Raw genomic sequence first — 13,506 nt, 5'->3', positions numbered from 1 at the left:
GAACCCACTATCATAGAGTCATTCACAGTAGAATATATGAGTTAAGGGTACAATTTAGTAATCACCTTCTCCTGAATAAACAACAGTTACAGTATTATCTTTCCCATGTGCTATAACTTCCACAGCCTTTGGAACATCATCTGGGCTTCCACTTTACCCATACTTTAACTCCCAATCTTATTCTATCAGTAGAACCAAACTCTTCAGTTCCTCTGATAGTTATTTCAGAAGGAGGGTCAGTTTTCACAAGGAATAATAATCACTTGAACTGTTAATATCATTTTTACAAAACTATATAGGTTCTTCACTTAAATTTTGGAATGTCAGAATAATTTCTCCTTGATAATTAGAATCTCTTCAATACATGTATTCCTCAAGCTGCTAAACCTGATTTAGGTAATATCTATCCAAAATGATTTTTAGGCATTCTCATACATATTCCATTAGAGATTTTTTTCATTTCTTTTCTTTCCAACCAAAAGTCCTCTACACAATGTAAATCATATCCTGCTGAACCAGGTTTTCCTGGATGCAGTGCTGGGACATCTTTCCTCATAGTCCAGTACTCAATATTTAGGATCTTACTTGTTTGTTGTTTTCTAATATGCAGATTTGGGGTCATCATTCTGGCTAGAGGTGTGCTTCCTCCCAGTGGTCTGTTTCATTTTCCTTCCAGGTGTCCTCCCAGGTGTCTGGGCTCCAATCAGACCCAGCCTATGCAAAGTTTGCATGTACTTGATTCCCAGTTTTTACAGAGCTCTGTGCTAACCCATTATCTTGCTAGGGAGGAATAAGGTAAATCCTCCTATCCTGGGATATCCATTTCTCTCTCTAAAGCCCTTCTGCCTCCAAATAGAGATCTGATATTTTGCCAATGCTGTACCCACAGCAGCAACTATGAATGTGCCAGCATTTTCCCAGGTTCAAATCACAAATTATGACTGACTCTGAACATGGAAGACAGAACCAAAACAGTTATTCAAACACCAGAAAGCCAAATCCATCATAGCAAAGAAGAAATGTATACATCATAACACTGCAGAGGGCATCATGATCCCTAAGCCTTCCCCCTGCTAGGGCCTTCCCACAAATGAACAGCCACAGCTTGATACCTGCTTCATCTCTCTCCCTCAGTTCTAACTACTGTCACTCCCAGCTCTCACTGCTCTGACTAACTTCCTGTTCCACCCCTTCCTGTTGTACCTGTAAGCAAGCTCCTCCTACCACAGACTTATATGACTCAGACTTCCATGTGACTCAAACAGGTCACATGGGCCTATTAATGGATGGGAAAGATCTTCCCATTTGCATTACCATTACACCTTCCCACAATACACTTGCTCCAAAACAGTTCAGTAAAACTGCTCTGTAGTGTGATTTTTACAGATAGTCCAAGTTACTTTCCACCTTTGTAGTTTACCAATTACAGCTGACTTTTAAGTGAATATCAGTGGCATTTTAAATTCTCCTTTTACTTAACTACAAATTTAAATTAGGGGAAATTTAAAAATTAATGTACTAGAGGGTATGAACAAGCGTTATAACTGAGCTGCTTTACTTGGTTTGATAATTTCACTTAATTCTTTGGTAGGTCTTCATCCTCCTGGTCCACCTTTAGCAAGACCCATTCTCCCTCGAGAAAGAGGTGCTCTGGATAGAGTTGTCGAGTATCTAGTTGGTGATGGTCCACAGAACAGGTAATATTTACTAGGACTACAGATGAGTAAATGGATTAAAGATCATGGTCAGATGTGTTTCTACTGGATGCCAATTCTAGAATTCTGTCACTATCCTATTTGCTAACTTTAATATTAGTGTGTCTTGTACAGTATTTTACAATCCTGGGGAAAGGGCAATTGCTTTCCCTTTGAATTTGAATAACACTACATTTTAAATCTCTTTTGTGAAAAATCAACCCTGGTTGAAGATTATATTGATTCCTTTCACTTTGATTTTATGGTAAGTTAGATAAATGAAAAAATCTTTTATTAGAACATTTTAATCTAGGAAGATACTATGGCAATCTTTTAGGATATAACATATGGTTCTCTATAAGAGTCAGTCCTGGGATTGATATTTTTGAATAATGAAGTATATGTTTTAATCATTTAGGTGGCCTCAATATTTGAATTATAGAATTAGAATTTAAATTAAATATATATTTAGTCAATAAGAGTTATCATAGTACATGAATCCTTTCTCAGACATTGAATAGCTTTGTGACTTTGGGTAAGTCATTTAAACTCTTAACTTTTGTCTCCTCCTCTATAAAATAGGTGTAGGAATAGCACCTATTTCCAGATGTTGTAGTGAAGCTCAAATGAAATAATGCATGAAAAGCACTGTGTAGATATAAAGCTCTCTAAAAGTACTGCTGCTGTTGTGAGATTGGGGGGGTCAAATGTTACCATATTCAGAAAGGAAAAAGACATTTTTGTTCTTAGAGTGCTCTTAACTCATATTTATATAGTGCTATATGGCTTACAAACTGGGATCCTTATCCAGCAAATCTAAGATGTGGATCATACGAGTTTTACTTCCCTTTTATAGAGGCTTAGAGCAGTGAAGTTAACTCAGCCCTATCATGCACCCTGGCATGTGAATACAAGATGGAGCAGTTAAACTTGTTACCTCACTCTAAGTGAGTATTAAGTGAATATTTTCACTCTAAGTGAAAAGGCCTCCGCCTAAAAGGGCCATGGTCTCCCATTGCATCCTGGGTCATCTTCAGTCATCCTGAGGAATATCTGGTCACTGGACCCAGATGGCTCTGGAGAACAAAGTGAAGCTGGTGACCTTGCACAGCCCTCCGTCACTCAAATCAAAGTCAACTGCAAATCATGTCATCATTTCCCTGATGCCATGGACCTCTTCAAAAAGGAAGGGTAAACAATGCGTGAGTAGACCGAGCTGCCTGATTAGCAACCCAGCTAGCTGGGTAACTCAGCTCATCTGCTCCCTCTCCAGCTCTTCTCCTCTCCACAGGAAGGTAAATTTTGATGACCAGAAGGTACCCATTTAACTTGGGATTTACCCACTTAACTTGGGAGGTTTACTTGGGATTTACCCACTTAACAGAAGGTACCCACTTAACTTGGGAGTCTCATAGAGGTGCGAAAGATATCTGAGGGCACATAGTAAGTTAGTAGTCGAGCTGAGACTAGAACCCAGGTCCTTTTAGTGAATTATCTAGTTCATTTCTCTTTCTCTTATACCATGCCACTTCTCCATGTACAGTTGTATCAATAGAAGTAAGTAAAGACTGGCAATATTTGTCATTAATTAAATTCTTATTAGATTACTTTTTTCTAATTTTGAATTCCAACTGCTTTGGAGACATGAAGAGAACTTTGAAAAGGTTCAGAAAAAAGATTTACTAAAGAATTTAAAGGTCTGGAGATAGGAAGCATAAAAAACTTAAATGTTATTATCCTGAAGGAGAAAGAGCTCAGGTGTGACTACACAAATAATACCTTACACTTGGGTAGTGCTTTGAGGTTTTCAAGCCTAGTGAGGCAGGTATAGTGCCACAGTGACTTTACAAAAGAGGAAGCTGAGTTTAGGGGCTTTGAGGGATTTGGCCATGGTCACACAGTTAGGAAGAGTCAGAAGGGGAATTCAGACCTGAGTCTTCTGTGATTCCAAGCTGAGAACTTTCCCCACTCCATCACATTGACTTCCAGAAATGACCTGTGAAATATCTGAACATCTAAGCTAATGATCTACAAATATATTAAGAGTTTGTATAGTGATGACTGATGTGGATGTTCCTGGCGTGCTGAGGATGGAACCTGAATAATTATAAGAGTAATGAGCTCGAAAAGAAATAACAGAGGTGGTGCTTTCTCCATACGTGAAGTTCTTTAAAATGAGTTAGTTGTTGATTTTTCTGGAATAATTAAGGTAGTGCTGTTTTGTGGAAAGAGCTAGCATAATATAATTGGTGGTAGTGGTGGGGAGAATGGGCTGGAAGTCAGAAGACCTGGGTTTAAGTTCTGGATCTTTTGTTTATCCCCTGTCCTCAGACAAATTATTTAATATATTTGGGCTTCTCTCTTTAAGTTTGACATTGGATTAGTTGGTCACCTCTTTACTTTTTGATTTTGTGAATCTGCAAATTCTCTTATCCATAGTCCAGGTTTCACATATGTTTTGGGCTGTCCAGTCTCTGAGGTTCTTTCCAGTTCTTAAGATTCTGTGATTCTGATTCTTTATGTACCAAAGACAGGACTTGTCAAGGTTCTTATAACTTAGTTTTAGATATTTTACTTATAAATGCATTCCCTCCAGTCCCAGGTGTTTGGATTTTCCCCTTTTTTTCACCTCTTCATAGCCTTTAGTTTTGTTTTTTTTTAAACCTTATAAAATGTGGTACCTCTTTGCTAACTTTGAAATTTCAAAAAAAGATCAAGAAAAGAGACTATGTAGCATAATGGACATGGTCCTGGACTTAGAGTCAGAACATAACTGAGTTTAGATCCTGTGTCAGAGAGTTGTTAGCTCTGTGACCATATGGAAGTCATGTTACATGCCTTCCATATGGTCACAGAACTAATCTGCAAAATGGGGCTAATAATACTTGGGGCACTTACCTTATAGGGTTGTTGTGAGCCTCCAATGAGGTAATCTGTCTCTTTGCAGACAGGCTTTACAAACTTTAAAGGGCTATGTAATTGTTAGTTGTTGCTGTTATAAGTTATCTGGTCACTAAATTTTTCTTGTTTGCTACCAAATGTCTTAAAATGAGTAAATTTTATCTTCTTGTGGAATATTTGTGGAAATTATATCCGATTTCTTGTTGTTAGACATTAGCTGTATTAAAGTAGACATTTGTTATGACTCTAGGAAATAGTTAACCCCTAATAGTTTATAGTTGCATAAATTTATAATTGATAAACTTTTTTCTTATTGGTTTAGGTATGCTCTTATATGTCAACAGTGTTTTTCTCATAATGGCATGGCTTTGAAGGAAGAGTTTGAATACATTGGTAAGAACTACTTTGGGTAGTTAAGAATTAATTGCTTCTTACTTTTAGTTCTATTAACACAATCTGATACGATCTCATTATAGTGGCTTATTGTATCTCTGAACGTATGTACCAGGCAAGTTGACCTTTCTGTTTCCTTATTGAAGAAGCTGAGATACCAAAGACTTGGATGTCAGAAAAAGTAGGGAAGACAGCTTAGTGAGACAGATGTGCTACTATTGAATAGTCATCTCTTGAGGGTGACATATTTTGGAGGAATGAGTTAACTCCTTCCTCAGAATATATACCAAATAATCATGCACTTAAGCCATTAGTGTTACGTGCTTTCCACAGTACTGAAATGAATACAGTTCTGGATTTATTTGCTAGATGATACTGATTAAACTATTATAAATGTTGTTTTGTGTTTTTATTTCATATTTGGTATTGTAATTTAATGCTTTGCTTAGGTTAAAATCTTTATCTTAATATCAGTCTTACTGTTAACCTTAGGAGTAAAGAATTTTGAAGTTTACTTTGTATATTTGCAAACTCATTCTTATTGATTATGCATTTCTTAAACCACAAACCTCAGAAGGTAAATTTTCCAATTCTTCATAGCATTTAGGTGTGCATATTGTTTCTTCCTGAATCCTGCAAGAAAAACTAGACCTCAGGCTCCAAGACTTCCAGAGTTCAGTTTTGAGAAGAGACAGCTTTTGGAAGGACAGAGTTCGGTTGGTCCTCTGCAGCTAGGAAGTATGATTTCACAAGAGAACCAGTTTACTGAAGGTATGAACATGTTACCTATTAAGTTCCAGTCTCCTAATGAAAGTACATTTTAATACCCCTTTATAGGCATACTGCATACTGCTGTTTATATTCTTTTAAAATTTAAGAATGGGACAATTTGTCATATTTTGCATATAGTCGTTAGGTACTCATATAGAATCATTGGCTCTCTTTTTTATCAGTGGTATGCAGGTTTTGATAAGCAGCTAGTTAAGCGCTGTTTATGCGGTGACCTACTTTAGTAGATTGTTGGGATGAAATATTTTCTTGGAGCTTTTTCTTTAAGGATCCAAACAGCTGACTTGGGCAGAATGCAAGAATGTTTAAAAAAATGCTTACAGAATAGATGGTTTAATTTTTTATAAAAATCTTTGAGATTATACTGTGAAATGTTCTGGAAAAAAAATCAGAAAACAGAGAAACTTTGGAACTGCAAAGTGTGACTGCTTCAGACTCTGGATGAAGAAAACTTGTTTGATGCTGCTCTGAAGTGAATGGAATTTCCAGAAGCCCTCAAGATTCACATTGCTGTTTGGTGAGGTGCATGCCTTTGATGTGAAATCAGCCTCTGTTTTGGAGGAACAGGGTTTTCCAGGCTACATCAGGTTTTAGAATCTATCTGGCACCTCCGCCTTAGGAAATTTTGAGACATGACAGTTTCTTAAAAATTTGGAAAAGATGAGACTAAAAATTTTACTTTAGATCTGACATCTATTTCTTGTTATTTTTATTTAGGTCAAGAATGTCACTTTTGCTAAGCTTGTGAACTGTGAAACTGCTCTATAATGTTAGAAATTTTAAAAATAAGTTCATAGGCTTTGATGTTTCGGTGTGAATCCTGGTAGAACAGTGCTGGATATTAGATGTTAGCTTCCTGTGAGTCGTTTGCAATATTAGGGCACATTCTTGTAATTCCTCAAGATTTCTCTCTTTTAACCATATAATTTTGTATTTTCTAGGTGCTTGTTTTTTTTTTTTAATTTTGTTTACTAAGAAAAGCAATCAGGTTATGAATTGCTTGGTGGAAAGATTTAGTTAGCAAATTTGAACATCTTTCTGTCCTTCAAACAGTTAACAGAAATTGTGTATTGTGGGCTTGCCTTTTGACTTATTAACAATTCAAAATGAATTTAAATATAAACAATGGCAGTGGTACATGGGAGTGTGTGCATATATATTTATATACACATACATCAAAAGATGAATAATAATTTCCTCTTCTGTGAATGTGCAACATCAACATTAAAGAAGATCTCATTGTTTTTCTTTTGCTTGAGTCATGCTCCGAGCGGCATGTTGTCTGCCACATTTAAATGTGTGCCTTGCTAGAGCAGCTTCTTGGAACCTTACTGAACAGAAAAGAATCTTCATACAGAAGATGGAGAGAGGGAAGACAGAAGTCCAATCACTGAGTTAATGTAAACAAAATCTAAAGTTAGAAACTTGCAAGCCAGGGTAGTTGCAACAAAACTTGATAGCATGTCCCATGCTTTTATATCTTCTGCTAAAGTGGAAGTGATTAGTTAGCAAACAACACCCAGCTATACTTTTCCTTCTCATCTAATATAGGAGCAGCAGTGCCCCAGAAGTCTTATTGTCTGTCTGAAATCTCCGGAATGAAGTCTAACTGGCTCAAACTCAGCCCCATTAAGGTAATGTTAATAGGTGGGGGCAAGGCTTTTGAGACAGTTATATGGTTCTAGAAATCTTTGATTAAGAAGCAATATGATATACTGGACAGGGTACTTGACTTAGGAAGATCTGGGTTCAAATTTTGCCTCTGATACTAGGCATCGACTTTGGGGAAGTCAACCTCTCTAGGCTTCAGTTTCTTCATCTGTAAAATGAGAGACTCATTCTATTTCTAAGGTTCCTTCTAATTCTGTCTGTCAACCTATGATAAGATAGTATAGAGTAGAAAGTTTCCTACTTTGTCTTAGATACATTTGCCATCTCTGTCCATAAGCACCTTTTTACTTGAACTTTACAGAAGACTACATGTTTTGTCCAAGATTCATACCTGGCAACCTTGATACATATTCATCGCTTCTAGGTTGAATTTCTGCAGAAAATGCTTGGGAGCGACACTGATTAAGATACGAAGGCTGCGATTCTTTTTACTGACGAGCACACCACGTGGCTAGGATTGACTTTCAAGAATAATCACATCCTTTCAACAATTAGCTTTTTATATGCGGTTTTAGAAATCTTACCTCTTAAGCCTTGAATAAGAGAAAAAAACAAACCTTGAGGTCTAGAGAAAAAACTGTGTTAGATGTTACATTTAGCTTACTTGAAGACACTAGATACTACAAAGGTTGATGCCATAGAAATTGGATGGGAGTAAAAGGTAGCTTTCTTTCAACTATTCTCTAGTTGGTGCATAAGAACTAGAAAAAGCCATGGCTCAGAACTTTGAAGTTCTTGGTCTTCAGAGTTTTTTCTCAGTTCTGATACTAGGACATGCAGTATATGGGATGGAGACATAGGACTCTTTTTTTTCCTTTCAACTTATACTGCTATCAGCCTTTAGAATCTTGAAAACTTATGCCAAGAAAAAAGATTCAAGAAGATAGAGCTCTCATTTTTACTTAAGCGAATTCTTAGAATATTTGGGTGGAAAATACTAAGTAAACCACCTTTTTAGTCTGGCCAAATCATATCAGTGTTAATAAGTAGTAAATAAATGCAAGAGATATGGATGACATTGTCTTTATCTGACATCATTATTGTACATATATTCCATATTAGGACATACTCTTGAAGTTGCTTAAAAAGTTTAATTTCTCCTCTTTTTCTGCTTTCTACTAATTTCTACCAAGTCATCTTCCAACAGGATGGTTTATCAGTTTAGTAGCCTAAAGTTGCTTATTTCTAGAGAATGTAATTTCCTAAGTCCTTCATATAAAATAGTCTTCTCCCCTTCTTCTCTCCTTTTATTTAGTTATTGTTATTCTCAGCCCAAAGCAGATAACTGTTATTATGTTGTTAGCATATCTCTCTGAAGTATGGTCAGTGCTTTGATTTAGATTAATATTGAAACAAAACAAAACTACCAAAATGTAGTATTAGCATCTGTTTAGTTGTATAGTTTCCTTATTCTCATTTTATTTAATCATATACAAAAAATGGTTGAATCTTTTTCAGTATTGTATAAGAATCATATAGTTAAATGTGCAGTTTATGGAATTTATCTTGGCATTTCGTAAAGTTATATATGATATAAAAAAGACCAAATTTTTTATTTGATAATGAACTAGAAAAATTTTGTTTTTTTTTAATGTTTATTGTGGTATTCTGGGAAACTGAAGAATTTGAATATAAATGAAAAGCTAAGTATATATTTGTTTCTGAAAAGTTTTTACCTTTGCTTATATTAATTTCATGTGATTCACACAAAATTTTGTTTTTAAAAGTTTCATGCTCATATTGTTTCATATATTGATTATAGATCACTTTAACTGAAATTAGCGCCTAGCATAACTTCCTACTTCCCTATTCTAAAAAGTCCATGTAGTAAAACTGAATTAGTATAAAGAGTTTTCTTTTTAACTTTTAAATATAGGAGGAAGTTATTTCATCATTAATTGATTTGAAAAGGAGTTGCCAAATGATGAAACAGTACTTTGTGTGGTGATTTCCTCATTTCTTCGTAATGGCTTAAATTAAATTGTTTTTAGTAGGACTGAGTTGAAATGAAATTTGTACTGTTGTTCCTTGTGTCAGTTTTGCTATTTTCCTTGAGGCAAGAAAATCTAGTAAAACTGCCTTGTTTAAAACTTGGAGTTCAAAGACAAATTGTCAATTTTAGTTCAACAAAGTTCCTTTAGAGAAGTTTTATAGCCTCTCTATGCAGTGGGTGTCTGGCAACTTCTTGTTGTTAAAATTTTTTTTTAAGGTTTAGAATTTAGTGGTTATGTAAGTCCCTAGTATGAGTTGTATTGAACCCATGCAAATTTCTTAAAAAATTAATCAGAATGTAAGCATATGCTAGGATAATTTCCCTTGGTAGGAGTTTAGAAATCTTTGTTTTGCTACACTACCTGTTCTTTAATTTTCTTGCATCAAAAAAATTTTTTTTCACAAATATGTGAATCATAACTTGAAGATAAAGTGTCACATTTTTGTATTCTGTATAGAAGATGAAATTGTAATATCGCAGACGCTAAACATAGTTTTATAGGTTAAATTTTTCTATCTGGGCTTTGCTACTTTTGTCCAAACAACTGCAGACTGTTTGTGACAATAGAAAAGGCTACTTTCTCAAGCATGTTGTGTGTGTGTGTGTGTGTGTGTGTGTGTATGTATATATATATATTTAGAATCAATTTAAATGGATAATTTTTAGTTCAATTTTTAATCATTTAATATTTATCATTAATCATTTAATATTATATATTTTTCTTCTACAATCACAAATGCTAAAGTAGACTTTAAAATATTTTTAATAGGGAAGGATTATTATGATTTTTCTAAATATGTTACTTAGTGTTTATTTGGCTAGGTATAAGGATTTTATAGCTCAGACTTAAAATGGTGCTGTCAAGGAAAGAGTAGATTTGTTTAATTATAGTTAAAACAAATGTTGGTGTCCAGAATACCACTTTATACCAGTATGTTGGCACCTTTCTGAAATGCAATTTATATTCCCAGCTATATTGAATCACAGCTTTCTACTGAACAATATAATGCAGCTACTGCATTGTGGCCAGAGAAGCAGGCTTTGTAGTTAAGACATCTTGGGTTTGCCTTTGACACATACATACTGGGTGTGTGACCTTGAGCAAGTAAATAAATTTATTCTCTCTTTTCCCAAGTGAATTTTAAAAAGATAAGTTTCTGAGCAGGTATGGGTCTCCATTAGTAGAGAGAGCTTACTGTTTACTCCCTGAGAGTTCCCTGTACCAAAGAAATTATGGGCCTTGACCCTCCCCCAAAATGCTCCTTGATAGAGAGCTTTGTTCAAATATGTTAAGTCTAAATTTAGAAAAAAATTACTTAAATGCCTCTTAGTCTTCTAGCCTTCTGATATCTGATATAATTCCTTTCTATAAACAAAATTTTTTTTTACTGCTCTACAGATTATGATAGCGAAAGAAAACGCTCATTAATAGGTTCTTTGCTAATCATTTAAAATCTTATGTCACTTTGTTAGTCTTTTGCTCTTTAACATACTCTTTTCTCAAATAGTAATAGCTAATATTTATATAGTATGCTAAGGTTTGCAAATATATTAATGTATACACACATTATATACATAAAATCTTGTGAGGTAAATGCCGTTATCATCCTCATATTACCCATGAGAATATGAGATTGGAAGAGGTTAAGTAAGACTTGCCTAGAGTCATAGAACCAATAAATATTTGAGATAGCATTCAAACTTAGGTCTTCCTGTCTCCAAGTCAAACATTATCTACTTCATTAAGGGACCTCCTTAGAAGTAGTAATAATAGTAGTAGTATTAACTCACATTTATTTCTATCACTAAATATTTCCCAGTTATATGTAAAAAAAAATTTAATGTTCATTTAAAAAAAATTTTGTGTTCCAAATTCTCTCTGTCTTTTCTCCTTGAGAAAGTAAGCAATTTGATATCACTTATACATGAGAAATCATGCAAAACATTTCTATATTAGCCATGTCACAAAAGAAAACATGGCCAAAAAAAGGAGAAAAATAAAGAAGGTAAGAAAACTGCACTTCAGTCTGCATTCAGAGTTCATTAGTCCTTTCTCACAAGGTAGATAGCATTTCCCATTGTGGTTCCTTTGGAATTGGATCATTGTCTTGATCAGAGTAGCTAACTAAGTCTTTCACAGTTGACCATCCTTACAACATTGCTGTTACTGCATACAGTGTTTTCCTGGTTCTGCTCAATTCACTTTTTATGAGTTCATATAAATATTCCCAGGTGTTTGTAAAACCATCCTGCTCATCATTTCTTATAGTACAAAATAGTATCCCATCACAGTCACATACCACGACTTGTTGAGGCATTCTCTAATTGATGGACATCCCTTTGCTTTCCAGGTTTTTTTTCTTCCACAAAAAGAGCTGCTATAAATATTTTTTGTACAGAGGATTCTGAGAAAATGACAGAGTAGGTCAGAAAATTCTAAGCTCTACAGATTTCCTCCACAAACAAGACAAAATAGTGCCTCAGGGGTGAATGTAGAGTGGCAAAAATAAACAAGAGTTGGGGCAAAACAGTGGTCCACCTTGGACCAACAGAGAAGATCTTAGGACAGAGCTTCTGCCCAAGTAAAGTGTAAACACTACCAGGCTAGCTCCATGGAAACAAGTGGCAAGCCCTGGGGGCAGCTGGGTTGGGTGGTAGCCTCAACCTTATCCACAGGAATTTTCATGTCCTGGACAGTGTGGGGAGTCGGGTATCTGAAAAGGAGAAGATTGAGGGAGCCTCAGCTGACAAGGGATACCATGCCCAGCTGTGCTACCGAGATGCAGCCCTGTGTGAAAAGAAACCAGCATACACCTGGTGAGGGCAGAAGACGGGATGCTGCTTGCTGTGGGCACTTACAAGAGAGCTGAGTTCTTGGTCTTGGTTCCAGGCCTGAAGGGAGAACTGAAGGTCATAGTCACTGGGATGTTCTCAGCGAGCAAGAGCATTTCCAGCATAGTATGCCAAGGGCCCTATATGTGACTTGGTTGGGGAAAGGAATGCAGAGGTTGAACCCAGGACAAAGCTCCAAAAATTTTAACAGCAAGAAGGAGCTGAGGCCAGAGGCACCATCTGCCACAACTCAGGATTTGAAATGATTATAATGACAAGCTGCTAAAATTTTTTTTCTTTTTTAAATGAGCAGACAAAGGAGAAAAAACCCAACCATAGACAGTCACTACGGGACTAGAAAAGCAGGATTTGTCTTCAGAGGAGGATACTGAAGCAGAAAAAAAAAAGCCTACCCCAAAGAATAATGTCAGATGGTCACCTGCCCAAAAAGAATTCATAGAACTCAAAAAATCAAGTAAGAAAGATAGAGGAAATTTTTTTTTTTTAAGAATAAAAAGAAAACAGGGCAGCTAGATGGCACAGTGAATAGAGCACTGGCCCTGGAGTCAGGAGGACCTGAGACGCTTGACACACTAGCCGTGTGACTTTGGGCAAGTCATTTAACCCCAATTGCCCTCCAAAAAGCAAACAAATAAATAAACAAAAATAGAATAAAAAGAAATCAACAAAGAAGATTATGAAAAGAAAGTCAACCAATTAGAAAAGAAGATCCAAAATCTTAAGGAAGAAAATATCTCCTTGAAAATTAGAATTGGGCAAGGGGAAGCCAGTGACATTATAAGAGACCAAGAAATAATAAAACAAAATATACAGAATGAAAAAAATAGAAGAGAATGTGAAACATCTTATAAGAAAAACAACTGATCTGGAGAACAAGAAAACTAAAATAGCCAGACTACCTGAAAGTTACAATCAAAATATAACAATATAAGAGATAATTAAAGAAAATTTTCCTGAAGTGTTAGAACAAAAGAGAAAAGTAGGAATAGAAAAAATTCACTGATAACCTGAAAGAGTAATTGGAGGAAAACCCACAGGAATATCATAGCCAAATTCTGAAACCCCAGGTTAAGGAAAAAATATTAGGAGCAACAAGCAAAAACAAATTCACATATGATGGAGCCATAATTAGAATTTATGTGTGTGTTGTGTGTATACATATATATGTGTGTGTGTGTGTATGTATATATATATATATATATGTATATATAT

At 35.4% G+C, this 13,506-nt stretch overlaps 1 protein-coding gene across 3 annotated transcripts in view; it reads left to right on the top strand.

Annotated features, from left to right (window-relative positions):
* LNPK (lunapark, ER junction formation factor) overlaps positions 1–13,506 on the top strand; it is a 112,442-nt gene that overhangs the window by 94,885 nt on the left and 4,051 nt on the right. For 2 of the 3 annotated variants that reach the window (XM_069068455.1, XM_069068453.1), the window contains 3 exons: positions 1,592–1,697; positions 4,918–4,988; positions 5,589–5,759. In XM_069068455.1, the coding sequence (XP_068924556.1) occupies positions 1,592–1,697; positions 4,918–4,988; positions 5,589–5,759 (348 nt within the window). Of the gene's footprint in view, positions 1–1,591; positions 1,698–4,917; positions 4,989–5,588; positions 5,760–7,328; positions 7,412–13,506 lie in introns of all 3 variants that reach the window. The other variant, XM_069068454.1, reaches the window with a different exon arrangement.

This window comes from Petaurus breviceps, unplaced genomic scaffold (assembly GCF_028583685.1).
Source record: "Petaurus breviceps papuanus isolate PSGF00001 unplaced genomic scaffold, PetGlider_PUasm1.0 90763, whole genome shotgun sequence".
Lineage (NCBI taxonomy): Eukaryota > Metazoa > Chordata > Mammalia > Diprotodontia > Petauridae > Petaurus > Petaurus breviceps.
This window is presented reverse-complemented; position numbering and strand designations above follow the sequence as displayed.